This window comes from Aethalodelphis obliquidens, unplaced genomic scaffold (genome assembly GCF_003676395.1).
Source record: "Aethalodelphis obliquidens isolate GAN/ISIS:26980383/991018 unplaced genomic scaffold, ASM367639v1 scaffold34, whole genome shotgun sequence".
NCBI classification, from domain to species: Eukaryota; Metazoa; Chordata; class Mammalia; order Artiodactyla; family Delphinidae; genus Aethalodelphis; species Aethalodelphis obliquidens.
Window position 1 is genome coordinate 13,662,903 of NW_020837978.1, and position 19,912 is coordinate 13,682,814.

A 19,912-nucleotide genomic window follows, 5' to 3' on the forward strand; every position below is an offset into this window, starting at 1 on the left:
ACTGTGTGTCCAAATAATGATAAACAAATGCGATGACAGCAGTAACACCGTACTTTGGAAATTAACTGGTAAACACACGCCTATATTTAACTATCCAGTATGTTCTAAAACCAGTGTGCTCTCCCACAGTCAATGACAAATGACAATGCCCATGACCAAATACCACTGATCTCATACTAGTAAAGGGAATAACAATTTGCTCATTTTGTCTTAAACTATATTTGTGGTTGTCATGATTTATTTAAACATTAAATAGCTGCTTTCCTGCCCCAACTCCCATTCCATAAAATTCAAATAATTTGGGTTTTTCCCCCACCTACTTTTTCCTGGAAGTCTATGTAAGTCACTCTCTTTCGAGAACAGGCTAGACCTAGTTCCTGACCACATCAGAAAGGCTCTTGTGAATCTTTTCTGAAAAGATTCTGGAAAACCATTTTTCGATAACTCTTTCACATTAAGCTACCTTAAGCCACTGTTTCCAGGGTGGCAGGCCCTGCTCCTTCCTCTAAAGAAGTTCTTGATTGTCATGACCACGTGTAACCCACCTCAGCCTGTCGGCTGTAGGTGCTCCCCGCTAATGTCAGTCAGTCTGGACTTGGGACACTCACCACCGCCTTCCGCTCTCTGAAGGCGCCCGGTCCTCCCTTAAGAGGCCTATCCCTCCATGACGCGTCACCAGACAGAACACCAGGAGACACTGACGGAAGCGTGGGCTGAATCCTGGCTCTGCCGCCTGCTGCCTGTCACCAACCACTCCACCTTCGTTTTCCTTTCGTCCAACACTTAATAACAACAGAACCTATGGCATCCGCTGCTGTGAGGATTAAGCGAAATCTATATCAAAAGTTGGGAACAGTGCCTAGTACACAATAAACCCTCAGTGAATGTTTGCTGTTACTATTATTGTTTAAGCTACAGGGACACGCATATGAACAAATATGGAAAATTGATCTGAAACTAGTGGCAGAGTAATTAAAGACACACAACAGATGTTTTAAAATCGGAATTAGACAGTCTGTATTCTAAAACACACACACACAATCTGTACCAATTAAATACAATAAAGTTGAAAGGGACATAAATTACAGTTTTTCTTTTTTTTAAACAGACAATAGTAAAATACTACAGTCAGCTCACTATACACAAAAATCACAAACAGCAGCTTTGCATTAAAATCTCCAATATCTTACTCATTTACTGATGCTAAGAACTTAAAGGGAAAAGGTACAGCAGGCTGTACACACTCTCTCGCTCCCACGACACATTTATTGCTGTACATCCGGACCAACTGTACAGGCATCTACACAATAGGTACAGAAAGTACTTTTGTAAAAACTTCCACACACATAATCCTTCAGCGTCTCCATCGGTAACAGAATTTTACAAATGAAGACACGGACAGCAGGGTCATCTGTATTCAATCATCTCCTGCGAACACGGTGAAGTGGGCACCTGTGAACTTTACAGCTCATTTCATCTCTTCAGCATTTTTCAAAATTGAAGTAAAACAACAATGGCAAAACCACACCACAACAAAACCACAAAGAGACGAAAATCAACACCCCCTCCCCGCAACCCAGCTCTTGGTTTGTCCCTGTGTTGTTTTACAGTAATACTGCTCTCTGCATCCCACCTGCCTGGATGGCCTGGACCAAGGGACCAGAAACGCTGGGGTCAGAGCCCCAGTCACTGTCAACGGTTCCAATTCCACGGCAAGTCAGCAGGCGGCGGGCCAGGTGGAAGACCAAAGAACGGAGCTGTGAGATTTTTCAGTGTGCTTACGAAACAGGACAGAGAACGGCAGCACGTGGCCTGGGAGCCAAGGGGCGTATGGCACCGAACTTGCAGTCAAACACGTATGTACACATAAGACAAGAGTGGACAGCAAAAACATTCAGTCTTATGTAAGTTCTTTGGTTATAAAGAACGGCATTCTGTAACCTTTGCTGCAAAGAGGGATTTACAACCTCATTCTTAGGCAACACAATCTTTTTCATCTGCTCCTGTTCTGAGAGATCGCCCAAGCTGCTTTGGAACGAAGTCCAGTACCTTCCGATTTTCTACAAACCACTTTTCTCCCCCTTTTAGTGTGCGGACTTGTCTGTCTCCAGACATACTATAGATACCATTTCATATACATAACATATACTATTTATAAAAAAAATTAGAGCGTTGACTCCAGATTCTACAGTAAGAACGGATTAAAATTGTACAAGAATAAAGTTTGTTTGAATCTGTGGAGGTTTCTACACAGTGTGGGTGTGTAGTGAGTGCACACAAAAATACTGCCACTTCATTAAGCCGGGATTTTCGGTTCTCTGGAAGAAAGCAGAGGCTGCCGATGCAGCCGAGTGACAAAGCGCGGCTTCTGCCGGCTCGGGAGGGGAAAGGAGGTGGCTCCCGAAGCCACGGCTTCTCTGCGCTGGTGTGAGGTCCGGCTGGGCCGCAGCACGTTTTAAAGATGGGCTGGTGCTCTGGCTTGCTGCCTCTCACGGAGCGGTCGTGCTCCCCTGGAACACAGAGGCTGGTGAGTGCAGGCTCCTGTCCCCGCCCTCCCCACCCACGGAGACCATCCCCCACGAGGGGCTCTTCCTAGAGGGACCTGCAGGATCTGGCTGACTACGGGATCCAGTTCTAGAATGTACTCTGCACAAGGGACGAACCCAGCTCCAAGGCTGAAGATTCTAAGAAAAGTAATGACAGACAGCAAGACCTAAAGTTAAAGTAAAAAAAAAAAAAATGTTATTGCTGGGTCTACACTCTAAGTCATACCAGGGTGAGAACAAAAGTCAAACCTGAGTGCTTAAAAAGTGCTCAGACTTTTAACACTGTCAAAACAAATTAAAACCAAGATAACAAAAATACGAAAGCAATTTTTAAAAAAAGAAAAAACCCACCATAGTCCCACATTACCCTGATACAACAAACGTTTTTTGTAAACTCCACTTTTAAACCAAGACCTTTGGCAGGGACACACTATTCTATTCTGGAAACTTTCGAAAGCAAAAATCAGGTAGTGTTCCTGTTACTGGGTTCTAAATAATCCAGGCAACGAAACAAGGCGGGGGTGAGGGGGAGTTTGCTGCCCCTCTTCCCCCTTTTGCGGGCCAGGCCGTGCTTCTAACAGGGCAGCCCTCAGACACCCTACCCTGTATCCCTTCAGCAGAGGGGTTTGTGAAAACCTTATCCCCACACCACCCCTCGCCCCGCTCCAACGGGGACTGAAGCAAAACCTTAGGTGTGCAGGGCAGCGACTCCTGGGAATTCGTATTTTTAAGAGGCATCTTCTCCCAACACCCCCCAGTGGGTCTATTGCACATTTAGGTTTGAGAAGCACTGTTCCAGGATGAAGAATTAACCCCTGGACCACATTCTTCCTGCACTTCTTGGAAGAAGGACTAAAAAGCTCATGTAGGCCAGCAAAGCAGATTCTGCTTAAAATCAGTGTAAAGGAAGCTGAAGACTTTTAAACAAATGACTGTTTAGCTTGCAAGAACAGTAATGAGTAACTTTATTTTATTCTTATGTTGGGGGAAGAAGTCTTTTCTGAGTTGTAAGAGACCCCACTATTTGTTTTTTGCAGTTTATTTGTGAATATGCTGTATAAATGACCACACACTGAAATTTTAAGGGCTAGTATGGAAGACTTGGGGGAAGAAGCCAGCAAACTGGGATGATAACTTCCTCAGCAAAACAGGGAGGGAGACGCAAGAGGGAAGAGATATGGGAACATATGTATATGTATAACTGATTCACTTTGTTATAAAGCAGAAACTAACACACCATTGTAAAGCAATTATACTCCAATAGAGATGTTAAAAACAAAACAAAACAAAAAAAAACCCAGAGAGACAGACGGCAGGCTGATTATCTGCTCCTTCACTGAGCTGCTTTCTAATTCTGTCAGCTCTTTGTTTTGCTAAGACTGGCGCTCCCATACTCCTTACACAGCTATGGCTGGGGTGTGGGATCAAAACAGTGACACTGAATGGGAAGAGATGGTGGTACTCTTAATTATATAATTCACTATTTTCCTTAGGAATATTAGCAAAAACCCACTTTGTTCCAATACGAAAATTAAACACTGTAATAAACCAACTGGGTAACTTCCAAAGCCCACACTTAAATTGCTCAGGGAATTCACCTATGCTTCCCCAAAGCATTTTTTATCCTATGGGCACCAAATGGATGTATTTTCTCAAATCTGCGATGCATCTCTCCCTCACCACCACCCTGTGCTTTTTAACGTCTCTGAAACTGCTGATATGATATAGTTTAATTGGAAGTATTTGCTTTAATGATACATAAAATAATAGCGTATCTAATAATCAAAGAAATCACAGATGTGATGAAATATGGTAGATGCTACCAGGATACCTTGGGAGAGCCCGTAATTAAACATCTCGGGGAGTGAACACGAGATTGACTGATCCTTAACGAGGTGAACACTTAATTCAACATGAACCCATATGCTGGTCCTACATATGTCATAACCCCACTCGGAAACTATGACAGCAGACTTGCTCCGCCATAGCCAGCCAGCTGGGCAGCATGTGAACTTGGTTCCCAAGTGGGCCCATTGTCCCTGTCAGAAACATCTGAATGAATCTCTCCTACTAAGTCACTGTGATGAAGGGCCTCTGGCAGTTGGGGCACAATTAGGTGCGCTCATTGATAGCACAGGACCCGAAAGACTGCCCCTGGAATTTATCACCTGGTCACTCTTTGCTGAGGAACACAGCTGGCCAGGGTCCTGTGGCCCATCTGAGACACTCTCACTGTCCATTGTATTTGGTAGGTTCCTCCTACTCGGAAGTTCTCCAGCAGAAGGATCTGTCAAACCATCAAAATCTCTCCCATCTGACACACCCATAAACTCTGTGAAAGAATGGTCCTCGAGGATGTTTGTGGTGTGTTCTATGGTCACCTCCCTGGGGCAGAATTCCCTGGCCGGCTGGCCATTTTTGCTGGAGCAGGCATCTTGTTCTGAACATGAGCTGGTCCTACAGCAGGTTTTGGAGTTTTTCTCAGGGATGCTTTGGGATGATGGGCTCCCTTTGGCTAAGGCACTGTTTTCCTTGAGTGGCACCATAGTTATCTTATCCTTTACCAAGCCTCTTTCTAGTTCTGTCAACTCTTTGTTTGAGGATGGTCTGAAGTCATGCACAAGTGATGCTCCGGGATGCTCACTGGAGTCTGCATCCTTTGTCTGAAGGGCCAGCTGATCTGAGCTGTCACTAGAAGGGACCACCATGTCAGACAGGGTGGCATTGGAGGCACTGTGGGAAAAGTAGCCACTGGTGATGCTGCTGGTGGTGGGGCTGCAGGACACTTCTTTCTCCAGGACCTTTGAGTTCGTCAAATCGACTTTAGAAGAAAACCACTCTCTGTTCTCCAAGCTGGCATTGTAAACGCTGAAGTCGGCAAACTCCACAGGTACGTAAGGCTGTGAACTTATCAGCTTCCGGTTAAGAGCTTCTAGATCGTTTTCCTCCTCTTCAGAGTCCTACAGAAATGAAGCAAAAGTCAGCCACGAGCTTCTTACAGCAACTGCATTGTTGAGACAGGCTGTAAACACTATACTGTTAAAGGCATTCACCTTCACATGTTTCTAGTGTTTTTTGTTTTTGTTTTCTGAGTTTGGTTAAATCTTGTCAACTGTCCTGGACAAAGGTACATTAACCTCAGAGATCTGTGAGCATGAACCCATTACCATCCGAGATGAAAAGATTTATTTCTTCTGTGCTCACTCACTAATAATTAGAAACCTTTCCTCCCCTGGTTTAAAGGAAAGGATGGAAGGAAGTGCAGTAGACTTTTAATTAGTTCCTCATGATTAGTTTTCAGTTGGAGATGTTCTCTTTTCTAATTAAATGAGTAGAGGGACAGCCAGAGGCAGAGAAGAGCTGCTGTTTCATATGTTCTTACAATCCTCACCTTGGGGAGCAAAGTGCAGATAAACACGATGATTTGCAAAACGTTTCTGAGCTATTTTATGGGGAGGAAGGGCCGTAAATAAAGGTTCCCCAATGGCAAAAGGGAAAAGAACGCGATTTCAACATCCATTCTCAGTATTACACTAAATATTGTAAGTCTGTAAAATACTGAATTAATCTGACAATTACTATTTTCTAGCATTTTTGAGAAGCATGGAAGAGGATCTGACTAGAAAGTGAGGAAGATAGTGAGAGTTAAATGAAAATCTCTTTTGTCAAATAGCTTTAGGATTCTGTTTATAAAGATTGGTAAATACGCAAGAGTGGCTGTTATCATCTTCCAATCTCTCTCCCTGAGTGCATGATTCTTTTAAATTTGGTGGAAAACAATATAAAACACATGGGCATTTTATTTTCAAATAAAAATAGATGATATTACTATCTAGTCATTTCTAATTAACCTCATATACATCTGATGACATTGCAACTATTCCTTTTCTCTTTTAAAACCTGACTTTCATTCAACAATATTCATCAAGCATCCTCTACATGCCAGTCATTGTCCTAAGAACTGAGAATACCAATGCTGAGCAGACAGGCATGGTCTCTACCCTTAGGGCGTTACGACTATGGTCCTTGCTGGAAGGATAACCCTGGACACTGCTGGGTGGATGAAATTTCCATCAGTATAACAACAGAGTAACTGTAAAGACCTGGAACCAAAACATTAACGTTACTCATTTCGAGAGAGAGAAAAAGAGAGAGAAGAGGTGAGGAAGAGAGAAGGATTGGGGAGGGTGAGGAAAAGCACGCTCCACGGATAGAGCAGATGGGAGTTTACGAATGAACATAAATTTCATCTGCTGAATTTTACAGCAATATTTTCTTTTCTATCTCATAAGATGCTAAATACCTAAAAAATAGCTTAATACTCTTTTTAGATTTTAAAATAGCTTGAATATAAATTAGTTAAAAGCACCAGTAGTCTTAATTCCTTGTCTATTAATTAAAGGTGACTATCAAATATCAGTGATAAAATTCCAGAAATCAGCAAAACAAAATTTTTGGCAACACTAACCTCTCTGTCTTATCTTTAGCTGTATTCTAATTAAATAGCACTGTTAAAAAGGGGGTGGGGTAGAGAGATCTCTCCCTAATGTTGAGAGGAAACGTTTAGTAAAGGAGCAAAAACTGGACAGAACTGTCGGAATCAGTAACCTGCACTATATTTTCTAGATTCTCTACCTGACTTGTTTAGACTCAAAATTGGATTTCAGGTGTTTGTTTCTCTTATATTTCCTTCTAATTTAAGCTGGCAAAGAAACATAATCCCCAAGCCCAAGAGTCTCTGATGCAATTAATTACTAAGAAGTTAGCTGTTGCAAGGAAAACCAAATTTGAAGATGAGAATTTATAATTTGGGGCCTCTTTTTATGCCTGAAGTTACTTCTTCCTAACACTGAGGACAGGTCTGTCATCCTAAAATACAACTTTGCTGAGTGAAATGTTCAAGCATGAGTTTAATGTGTAGAAATAGGTATACACTAAAGGGTCAGAATGACCTTAGTAAAACTGAAGAGTCTACAAAAACAAATAGGGATCAGTACCTAGTTATGCACTTGGGGTGGGGTTAAGGTTAGGGCAGTGACCTAAAGAGAAAGGCTAAAGGAGTGGGGACAACTAGTTCCAGAAGAAAGAAAACTGAGTAGAGATGAATCATGTTCCAACATGTAAATGGAGACGGAAAGTTTATGAAGTTATGCCTTCCAAGGAGAAAAGAGGACTTACTTGGCTTAAATTGCATTTTAAGGGAATTTGGTTAGATTTTTTTGGGGGGGGGATGGGGGGAGACAGTATCGCTTGGTTCTGTACCTTTTATTTATTATTATTTAAAAAAATTTTTTTTTCTAAAAATAAATTTATTTATTTATTTATTTTTGGCTGTGTTGGGTCTTCATTGCTGCACATGGCGAGCGGGGGCTACTCTTTGTTGCGGTGCGTGGTCTTCTCACTGCAGTGGCTTCTCTTGTTGCAGAGCACGGGCTCTAGGGCTTCAGTAGTTGTGGCTCGCAGGCTCTAGAGCACAGGCTCAGTAGTTGTGGCGCACGGGCTTAGTTGCTCCACGGCATGTGGGATCTTCCTGGACCAGGACTTGAACCCGTGTCCCCTGCACTGGCAGGTGGATTCTCAACCACTGCACTACCAGGGAAGCCCCATTTTATTTATTTTTTAATTGAAGTGTAGTTGATTTACAACGTTCTGTTAGTTTCTGTTGTACAGCAAAGTGATTCAGTTATACAGTATATACTCTTTTTCAGATTCTTTTCCATTACAGGTTATCCCAAGGTATTGAATATAGTTCCCTGTGCTATACAGTAGGACCTTGCTGTTTATCTATTTTATATATTAGATAAACATTTTATACCAGAAACATTATTTATCATTTTACTTTAAAGGAGACTAAACTAAGAACCTTCCTACTGTGTCTTAAGGACAAAAAGAATGAAAACTCTTCCTAAAAGTGGGACATGGAGTCAAGTTCTCAAGCTTCTCTACAGCTACAATATTCATGATTTGATTTTTGAGATTTAGTTTATGCAGCTGATATTTACCTATAGACAAAACACCTTGATTTTAAGAAGGAATCAAAACCCACATTAAAACAGTGACCTTCTGGACTTCCCTGGTGGCGCAGTGGTTAAGAGTCCTCCTGCCAATGCAGGGGACACGGGTTCAAGCCCTGGTCCGGGAAGATCCCACATGCTGCAGAGCAACTAAGCCCGTGAGCCACAACTGCTGAGCCTGCGCTCTAGAGCCCGCAAGCCACAACTACTGAGCCCGCGAGCCACAACTACTGAGCCCGCACGCCACAACTACTGAAGCCCCCGCGCCTAGAGCCCGTGCTCTGCAACAAGAAAAGCCACCGCGATGAGAAGCCCGCACTCCGCAACGAAGAGTAGCCCCTGCTCACCACAACTAGAGAAAGCCCATGCACAGCAATGCAGACCCAACGCAGCCAAAAATAAAATAAATAAATTTTTTAAAAATTAAAAAAACCCAAAAAAAACAGTGACCTTCTGAGTGACTTTCACCTGATTAAAGTCATTTTCACTCCCACTCTAATCAGTTGTCCCTCAGAGAGATGGTCTGTTTTCAAAAAGACTCCATCAGCCAAGGGTCTCCAGTACTTCTGTCCATGGTACTAAGGGGAGGGCAGACCCTTTTTAGAAACAGCAGCAGCAGGTAATGAAACTGCACTATCTTTGGGAGCCTCTGGAGTCAGCCCAATTCTGCCAAGGGATGGGGTTTTTGTTCTGATGCTCTCGTTAAGTGTGAGACCTTGGGCAAATCACTCAACAAGTCTCGTGTTTCCTCTTCTGTAAAACGAGAGACAAAAACCGTATGCTGTCTATGCAAGACCCAAGAGAGGGAGAACTGACTTTCTTTCTGCTCTTCTGTCTGCATCATGACTTAAAAAGAGAGGCTCCAAAGGCATACTGTTGCTTTTATCTTATTCACAGAAGACACAAAGTATATTTATCTACCTTCCCAAACTGATGAGACAACAAAGGAAAAAAAAAAGACTCTTTTCAGACATCTGCCCCAGAGCTACATGAGAATAAATGTGTGTAGTTTTAAGACAAAAAAAAAAAAAAAAAGTTAAGCACAGCTATATTTACTGTATTTTATGTGAAACGACAGGTTTCTTTGGTAACTAGATGGGCTGCAAAATAAAAGGAACAATGTCCCAATATCACTTCTCAAAAATGATTGCAAACTCCTTTGATCAGACTGCACCACTGATTCGCCCTCTAATTTTCCAAGAGTGGAAAAGGAAAGAAAGTGAATAGGGAACACAGGAATAAAGCAGTTTATACCCATTTGTAAGAAGAGAAATAAAATGAAATCTTCCAAAAGAGAGACTAGAACCTCAGATCAAGCAAGTAATATTCTTATAATCTACCAAAACATCCTGGAAAAGCTGCTATCTGCAATAAATCAGACAGTTCAATAGTTTCAGAGATGAAGAGTGTGCAGTGTGCTAGATTTCTAAGGAGAGTAGAGGCAGGTCTCTCAAGTAAGATCGCAGCAGGAAAAATGGTTCCATCAAACCCTGCTTAGTGGGTTTCATGTTGTGTCTGATCACACAGAATCTAACTGCTGCTCAAAACTTCCTGGGTTTTTCCAAGAGAATCTGGTTCCATTCTACCCTCTGCTAGCTAAAAGTCCTGAGATGGGTTTTATTTTAAAATAATAAAAGGAAAGTAAAGAAAATAACTATAATGCAAATTGTGAACAGTGAGACTAGCTGCTGGGCAGCCCCAGAAGGGCCATCCAGCAGTCCCTTGACGGTGTGCTCTACCAAAATGTACTGTTAAAATAGGTTAAAATTTAGTGCCCGTGCAGCATGGTGATGGGTACCATGTCAATAAACAGACAGAACCAACCAGCCAGAGAATGGAAGGGGTAATAGATTAGCCACCTGGCCTTTTTAGCCCATGCTGAAGCCTTTATTAATTAAGCAGGGGGAGGTCACGTATGTGACTGAAGAGCTCACTAAGATTGGGGGGGGGGTGAGGGGCAGCTGTTGGCGTGTAGGCTCTTCTCCAGCAGGGACTGGGGGGCGAGGGGGACTTTGGGAGAGAAGGACAGGGAGGACACAGAGACAGTGTGGGGGAGATGATGCCTTTCCTTCTTTCCTCCATGGACAGGAAGAGTGAAGGTCATTTCTTAAGATCCCCTAGTGCTCCAAGCATGCAGGAGCCTGGCCAGCTACATGTCCGGGTCAAGTTCTAGTCAGCTTCACAGAGCGTGCATTTGCAGCATGTTCTAGAACCTAGAGGTTAAAAGACCTCATGCTGATGACCCTTTGGAATGAGTCTGACATGGTGCAGCTGGGAAAGGAAAGGGCCCACACTCTGCCCACAGAGCAGACTGCATGCGGGTGTGAACACCAAGCAGCCCACTCCAGCTCCAAGCTGCACCCAAAGCGTAGGAAACCACAGGAGAGGGAAAGCGTAGGAAACCACAGGAGAGGGAAAGCGTAGGAAACCACAGGAGAGGGAAAGCATAGGAAACCACAGGAGAGGGAAAGCTGAGACACAGCATCAGAGAATTCTTTCCAGGCATGGGAATACACACTTGCATTTTTGAACTGAGGTATCGCTTATGATCCCAAGTGCCTGGTACATAGTGTTTTAAAAACTCTCCAATTTGAAATGTGAAAACCCAGTGCTAGGGAATGAGGATTTTCAGGTAGAGTTTCAACCTACCAGTGGTAAAATACAGGTAAGCCCTCCTGAAAGCAGGACTGACACCGAGGGAGCTGGAATCTAGTTTGCCAGCAAATTAAAAGAGGCTACCTGAGAGGTACAGATGATGAGGATGGGCAGTGATGGATGGTGGAGAGGCTACAAACTACAGGGTAATCTTGACAATAGCATCAGGCAACACAAAAAAAGCTCTCAAACACCCACAGCTAAACGAAAGAATACTTACTCCAAGTAAGTGCAATTCCTCTATGTAGATTAACTTCAGAATCTGGGCAATATGCACAGGCTCATTAGAAAGATTCATTATTAGTTAAAGTGATCTCTGTGTTATGCTTTTTAAAGATAAGAATCATTAAAAGTGGCTTTTTCCTTTACACTAAGCAAAATAATAATAAGTAAATAAATAGAAGGAACACTTAGAAAAATCACAGGTCACGGCCACATCCATGCAAAATTTCATTACCGATGATCACGTGTTTTAAAAAAAAAAGCCAAGACTCAATACAGATCTTAATTTCTTCTTAAGTATTTGGATGACTGTCTGTGAAAGGGCCTTAAACCCACCACCAGGCAATAGGACAGAAATGGTTCCAGGACTTACAATCTTCTTCCCACGTTTGCTATTGTGTTCTACAGGCATGCTGCTGCCATTGCTTCCCGAGGGCACAATGCAGCCAGGGTTATGTGCCTGAGGTGGAGACATGCTCTGCAAAGGTTAAGACACATAGATGCATCACACACAGAAGACAACGACGGCCGACATACACGTTAAGTACGTGCACGTTAGAAAAGCAATGCAAACACTTGTATTACACGTGAGTAGTGCAGCCAACAACTGTGCAGGCTTGAGTCAAACTACTGATGAAATCTGACAAGACTACACAAATTCTATGGCAAATAGCATAACCAAATTTATCAAATCAAAAAAAAATGCCTTTCATATTTTCAAAACACCTAGGAGACATCTCTTTCTCACTTGAAATAAATACTCTGAAAAAAGCCATAAACACAAAGAAAACAACAGCAGTAACAACAAACAAAACACTCTACCATGACCCTGTGTGCTTGAGAAAGAGATGTTTACTCCAGAACAGGAACCATGGAGTGATAACCCACACATGTCAACACGTGGCATCTGACTTTGTTAATGCACAGCGTTCCTTCTCCACAGGCATAACACGTCCATTCTATTGTACATGGTACAGACAAGTCAAGCATTTACCTCCTGGCTTAGAAGAGGCCTTGCTTCAAGCGCCATCCTTTTCTTATGCTCTTCTTTTACAGGCATTAAGGGCTTGAAAAACTTTGGCGGCTGAGGTGAGAATGCTTTAAAAGGGCTGACTGTTAAGGCATGAGGATTCTCTGACGTACAACCTGGGGAAGACAAAAGGCATGGGTTGACGGGCACAGGGCACTTTAACCAACACACAAGAAGCGAGGCAGTGACCAAGCCAGAGGAATATCTGGCGTAACAAAGAGATTAGTATGTGAGTACAGTTGACCCTTGAACATCTCAGGTTTGAACTGCGTGGGTCCACTTAGATGCTGTTCATGCTATGCTTTCTGAATGAAATGCTCTCTCTGCTTTTCTTTTTTCTCAATAAATCTACAGTCGGCACTCCATGGTCTCGGGGTGTTTTGGTATACACGGGGGCTCCTGGAACCAGTCCCCCGTGGATGCTCAGAGATGACTGTACTTGGCTGAGCATAAAACGGAGGTAGGCAAAAATGCAGATGTATCTACAAAGTTACAAAGAGTCATCAAAGGGCTGGACGGCAGCAAAGAAATCGAAACCAAATTTTCTACCTTCTTTTCAAGATCCAGCTTAAGAATCACTTTAACCGACCAATTTCAACTCACGCTGATTTTCTTTTCTTAAAAACTTTTTATTTATTTGTTTGTTTATTTATTTATGGCTGCGTTGGGTCTTTGTTGCTGCATGTGGGCTTTCTCTAGTTGCGGCAAGCGGGGGCTTCTCTTGTTGCAGAGCACGGGCTCTAGGCGCACGGGCTTCAGTAGTTGTGGCACGCAGGCTCATCAATTGTGGCTCACGGGCTCTAGAGCACAGGCTCAGTAGTTGTGGCGCATGGGCTTAGCTGCTCTGCGGCATGTGGGATCTTCCCGGACCAGGGCTCGAACCCGTGTCCTCTGCACTGGCAGGCGGATTCCCAACCACTGCGCCACCAGGGAAGCCCCCATGCTGATTCTCTCTCTGAATTCTCAGAGCCCTTGTAATCTATACATGCATTTTGGCATTTTATCATTTCCTAACTTATTATTTTCTATGTACGTGTCCACAGTTGGATTTTAAGATCTCGGCATCTGTCTCTGCATATAGCAAGGACAGGCTCAATACATACCCAATGAGTGAGCACTGTGTAAGTCTTCTTGCAAGTCACTTTTCCCTCAAGCCACCCTGCTCCATATGACTAAGAAGGACGATTCTTCTTTCTTGCTTTTACTCGTTTCTTACCTTTTTGGGCTTCTCTTTCTCCTTCTATATTTTCTCCTCAATTCACTGGTACAATGGCACACAGTAGGTAAAATATAAGGGATAAGTAAGGTAACAGAGCCGATTTACATATCCTAAGAATGCTGTTCCCTTCAGGGCATTGGGAGATTATATATTATATTTAGGTAATAATGTTGTCATCAAATTCATTTCTGCTATCAGTTTTGAAATTTCCTTAGGGACCAGAGACATATTCTCCTAAAACATACTTTGATTCCAGCACAAAAACATGACGGAGGTGGATATTCTTTTGGTAAAGAATGAAATCTAACCATAACGTAATAAGATATGTGTGTCTCAAAACTGACTTCAAAATCAGGAAATGATACATGAAATGTGATTTGAAAATTACAAGTGTTGCACAAAAAGCCTATTATTAATTGGATGATATAATGTATACAAAGCAAAACAAAAAAGTGAACAGGATATGTTCTATTCAAGAAGACAGTTTTGGATCATCTAGCAAACTAGAATTTCAGTTTCCTACCATATTATATGTCATCTATAAAAAAATTTCCCCCCATGCCTTTCCTAAGAAATTATAAAGAAATAACATGGAAAAAATCTCACTACTACCTTCTTTACTCCTTCGAGGTGAATCCCTGGGCAAAGTTCCATAACACGATACATCCTGGTAACTGGGGCTGTAGTCAGACATGTCTAACTGGTTCTCTGGCCAACCCTACAAGGTAGAAACATGGGTTAACCGTAATTAAGTCCCTCTAAAATGAGAAATGGGGACTTCCCTGGTGGTCCAGTGGTTAAGACTCTGCACTCCCAATGCAGGGGATACAGGTTTGATGCCTGGTCAGGGAACTAAGATCCCATGTGCCAGGCAGTGCGCCAAAAAGAGAGAGAGAGAGAGAGAGAAATGAAGCCTGATTTGAGGGTTGTTTTCTATTTTTTAATGGCAGTATGTGCTCTTCATTCATTTTTATTATTAAATAGATCTAACATGTAGAAAAGTACTGAACAATATGACAAGTGCTATCATACCCAAGGTATACCTGGAGTGAATAAATAAAGACCAAACAACAACACTTTTGAGAGTAAAACAGTTCCACTGATATTTTTCCTGGGTAGTAGGCATAAGCTTGAACTTCCCCAGGCAAACCTGGTGGTACGATTACTCTACATATACTTGAGATTTGAAAGTTCCAAGCTGGCATAAGATATTGGTATAGTAAAGGGAGAAACCTCCTCCTTTATATCATATAAACTTAGTTAATCCTACTCCAACTTCTCAGGAGATGTCTATCTCCAAGGACAAGATTTTAAACTTCTTGAAGACATAATCTGTGTTTATACTTTTTGAATCATCTACTGTCCCTAGAATAGTAATTTACATACAATATATGTTAAAGAAATATTTGAATATCACTGTAAAATGTCCTTAATTTCAAGGTCCTAATTTTCCGCATTTGAAATAATTTTGATTTTGCTGTGGTGGATGTAATACCTTCTTAAGTCATTTAGAGTTAGACCCATAAACACACAGATATTTATTCAATTATGTGTCAGATGATCCTGATATGGACGGTGTCATGCTAAGTAACAATGTAACACTCAGAGTGCACAGCAATTTCACATCAAGTATTTGAACTTGGAAATGGACATGTAGAGACAATGATCTGCATCAGGTTAAGGTGGGAAGTCCAGAGATTTTAAAAACACCAATATATCCTAACTTTCCAGACTCAGATTCTACTAATAACCTGGCCATGCCCACGGGTACACACCTTATCATCATCGTCAAAGCCAGAAAGGTCTGGTCGACTAGAAGAGACCTGTAAGGGATGAATGGTTTTATCAATGTGGTTTATATATTTAACGTAACTAACTAAATAAAATATCACACATACAGTTGAAGGCTGTTATGACCTTCTCCTTCCCTCTTTCTTTCTTCTAATATTTATTATATCCTTATTTATTTGAATTTATTATAATTCTGCTCTAATATTTATCATTACCCTCTTTAAAAATATTCTGATTTTCTTTTTCTAACTTAAAATATTTTTATCCATAAATATTTCTTTATGAATCTCTAAAAGATAAGAAATTCCTACTCCCTTTTAAAACCATAATACCATTATCACATCTTAAAAAAATTAAGTGATTCCTAAATAGCATCAGATATCCCATTAGTGGTCAAATGTCTATAAACATTATCACAGTTAATTTTGAATCAGGATCAAGATAGTTAATATACTGCAACTGGATGATATATCTTGTAAGTCATTTTTAATTTATGAGCTTTCCCTTTTCTCTAGATCATTCTTTTCCTGTAACGTTTCCCACAGTCTGGATTTTGTTAAATGAATCCCTGTGGTATCACTTAACATTTTCCTCTGTCCCCTGTAAATATTAGTAATTAGATCTACAGTCTTGACCACACTTAGGTTCAATTTTTTGGGGGAGGTAGAATACTTCATAGGTGGTCTTTCCTTACTTTTAAAGATATATGTTTTCCTCATAATTTTTAATTAATATTTTAATAACATTTATAATATAAGATCTATAAATTTCCTAACAATAGCTCTAGCTCTTTCATTTTCTCTACCATCTAGTATTCTGCAGTATAAATGGAATAACAGGAAACTTAGGGCCAAGGATTTCCCTCTAAGTACCACTTTAACTGCATCCCTCAACTGTTGATATACGTACCATTTTTTATGATCATTCAGTTCTAAATACATCCTAATTTCCATTATGATCTCTTCTTTGATGCCTAAATTAATTAGAAGACTTTTTTCAATTTACAACTATATGAGTCTCCTATTATCAATTTTAAGAACTGAACTGTGGTCAGAAGTAATCTGCATGAAAGTGATTGTAGGGATTTGCTTTTCGGACTACTGTTAAGACAGCTTTCATAAACGTTTACTGTGTGTTTAATCATTATCCGACAATTCTTGAGAACGGGAAGGCAAGTAACAGTTTTCCTTGAGAGGATCTGACTTTCTCTCTGCTGCTCCCGGGAAGAGGCTACTTTGCAGTGGTCCGCGTACTGCTCTGTCCTTTCTTCCCATGACAACGCTCCCCTCCACTGGACGTAGCTTCTGTCAGTTGGATTTCCTCTATGGAATGGTTGAGGAAGGTAATCAAAATAAAGACCAGGCGCTATGGAAGGGTCTCTACGGAGGAGTCTGGTGCCCTATCACCCTGATGGGCAGCACAGTAAGATCCACTGGGGCAGCTAGAACCGGGTATGTAGACAGACTCAAAAGCAGCACTCAGCAGCTCTGCCAGCAGGATTTCTACCTGACTCGACCATCCCTAAACCAACTACATTCTATTTACATCTCAAAAAACGTCTTTCAAGGACATAACTTTATGGAGAGAAATTTGCAAGATTCCACTAAGAGCCCAGGCACGTGACCCGTAAGGGCTCTCTGGAAGCTTCGCTAGAAAAGAGGAGCGGGCCTGGCACCTTGGGATGCCCACACTGGTGCCGAATGTTCTATCCCCACCTGTAAACCCCGACCGGAGGTCCCCTGACTTGCTGCACCCCAAACCCTGAGATGCGTCACGCGGGCGGCAGCCCCTCGCGGGTGAGCTCACATTATGAACATTTGGTGTGCTGAGGCTTCGCCGCAGGTGCCGAGCTTTGGTGGAAAGCGCTTCTTTGACCGTGACTGCCTGCAAATTTGAAAAGGACATTTATTTTTCTTCCTCTGATGACAAAAGTAATATATGTTTATTGCGGAGGATTTAGAAAGTATAGAAATAAAGATCATTTCAATCCTGCACTCCCTCTCCCCCCATATTTACAAAACTGTAATCGTATTGTATCCTTTTTTTTTTTTTTTTTTGCTTAATTTATCAAAAGCATTCCTCATAACTAAAACCAGGAAAACTTCAGAACTAAAGACATTTATGTTGTGGACTTTTATATAGGTGGGCAGAGAAAACATGGATGAAATACCACTAACTATATATCTCACTTGGGAAATTACAATCAACTTTTATGCTGCTTGTGTTTCACTCGTGCAGCAGTTTAGGTGGGACTAAAGGAAGATTCTTCTGACAAACGCCAATCTTAGTCCTCTTGTTGTTCAAAGCACACTTTCCATAACTTCAGCTACTGCCTCGATTGAATGACATCTCCTGTGCAGTTCCACTACCTAGTGGATAATTTTCACCTGAATATCCTGCTTTTGCCACAGAAGTTAATCTGGGTCCAAAAATTAGGGAGAGAATATGTGGTTAAGCACGTGGGCTTTGGAGTCAAGCTTTCTGGGTTTACATCCAACTTTGTACCCCTTCTTAGCTGGGTCACCTTGGGCAGGTTGGCTAACTTCTGTCAGCCTCAGTTTTCTCATTTACAAATGGGAATTATGACAGTATTTACCTTGCAGGGTTATCTTGAAGATTAAATGAAATAAGGTATCAATATTACTTAGGCGGTATTCAATAAAAGGTAGTCATTTGAATTTGTGTTACTATTTTGTCAAAGTAACTATTTTGTCTAACGAGAGGGCTACTCTCTACCAGTTTTTCTTCTCTGATAGATTGAGAGAGAAGGTGTTTGGGAAATACATTCATCTTTGTCCATTTGGGGTGAAGGCTGGTGATCTCACCCTCTGGTCCAGATGCTGCAGTTACTTGCCTGCCGGAGCCGTTCCAGGCTCAGGATGTTCTCCACCTGCAGCACGCCTCGCGTATACTTCTCGATGTACGTCTCCCCGTCTGCTGTGCCTTCGTTCTCACTCCTCGCTGCCAGGAGAGCCAGAGTCTCCCGGTCCTCAATCTCCTCTGTTGCCTAACGAGACAAGAAGGCAATTAGAATACTTTTACCTGAACAACGTTTTTCTCAAAACGGTGGTGAGAAAATGATTTAAAAGTTTTGAGATTTAACGCATTCTCCAATACTCACATTTTGCTATTTTTTAAAAGTAATACATACTTTACCTTTGGTATGTTGGATACTATTTCATAGGTTACACCACAGGAATAAAATATATTCTTCAGTGATATTCTCCTCTTTAAACTCTGGGTGAAACTCTGGTAGAAAAGGAAAGCTGAATTAAGCGATGTGGAAAACAGAAGTTATTTAGTATTTTACAAATTGTAAAAGCATCATCAATTACTCTGTTTTTGATATACACACAACACTTAGTAAAACAGAAAAAAACTGAATGGAAAAATCCTTGTCTCCAATCCTGAAGGACAATAACGTCCAGCTGTTATTTAGGGATCAGACTGCAGGATTTGCAGCCGATCCAGGGTTTTTCTGTGGTTGCTCCTTTTTCCCACTTGCCGTCTTTCTACTTGATCTTGTCAGGGTTTAATGAATCTATCCTGGCACAGTCAGAAGTCAACTCAGAGGGTAAGTTTTGCTGACAGCACCTCTGAGATGAGATCGGGGGAAGCACTAGGATAGAGATTTATTTGGAGCCTACCTTTGTCCTGGTTTTGTCACTAACCCTCTTGGACCAGGCGCTTAACCTTTTTCAAACAATAAAATGTCATAACTCCACTGCCTCCTAAGATTATGGGCCGCAAATCGGTCAAGGTGGAAAAGTCCTTTGGTGGATGACATTTACCCCTGCTATCCTCATACCCTGTTATCTTGGATAAATGAGAATCAGATTATAACCTGGTAGCGATTTGCACAGCCACTGTATTAACACCCCAAAACACTACTTTGGGATAGAGAGAAGGAAAAAACTCTGTGCTCATGTATGAAACGGCACAATCGGGCCCCGTTACTACCTGTTTGTTGTAAATATTGGCTGCAATCCGTTTCCGTAACACCAGCTCCATAGCAGCCGGGTGGCTGAGCTGGACTGTGGTCTTCACTATCAGGTAAATCCGTTCATTTTGTGGGGTGACCCTATTCAAGTGAACGGAGTCATGCACCGAGGAGTCCCAGGAGGCTGTGGCTGAAACCTAGGGATGGGGGAAGGATGGGGACATGGAAACAAGACAACTCAGGTGGAGCAGTTTTATGTCGTGCACTAGAAAGAAAATAAATGCCACTCTACATTGAATCATAGACGTGTTTCCTCGCCTTTTTAAAAAAAACATTTATTTATTTATTATTTATTTTGGCTGCGAGGAGGGGTCTTAGTTACAGCATGCGGGATCTTTAGTTGCAGCACGCGGGATCTTTAGCTGTGGCACACGGGCTTCTTAGTTGCGGCATGCATGCGGGATCTAGTTCCCCAACCAGGTATCGAACCCAGGC

At 41.9% G+C, this 19,912-nt stretch overlaps 1 protein-coding gene across 9 annotated transcripts in view; it reads right to left on the minus strand.

Moving 5' to 3' along the window:
- Positions 1-992: 992 nt before the first annotated feature.
- The window catches only part of KIF13A (kinesin family member 13A), a 217,604-nt gene continuing 198,684 nt past the window's right edge, over positions 993-19,912 (minus strand). For 3 of the 9 annotated variants that reach the window (XM_027128451.1, XM_027128454.1, XM_027128457.1), the window contains 9 exons: positions 19,438-19,614; positions 18,634-18,726; positions 18,332-18,484; positions 17,284-17,361; positions 15,462-15,509; positions 14,299-14,404; positions 12,432-12,583; positions 11,811-11,915; positions 2,535-5,506 (listed from right to left, as the gene is read on the minus strand). In XM_027128451.1, coding sequence (XP_026984252.1) covers positions 4,622-5,506; positions 11,811-11,915; positions 12,432-12,583; positions 14,299-14,404; positions 15,462-15,509; positions 17,284-17,361; positions 18,332-18,484; positions 18,634-18,726; positions 19,438-19,614 — 1,797 coding nt within the window. In that variant the 3' untranslated portion in view covers positions 2,535-4,621. Of the gene's footprint in view, positions 2,511-2,534; positions 5,507-11,810; positions 11,916-12,431; positions 12,584-14,298; positions 14,405-15,461; positions 15,510-17,192; positions 17,362-18,331; positions 18,485-18,633; positions 18,727-19,437; positions 19,615-19,912 lie in introns of those variants that run through there. The other 6 variants (XM_027128452.1, XM_027128455.1, XM_027128456.1 and 3 more) reach the window with 6 other exon arrangements.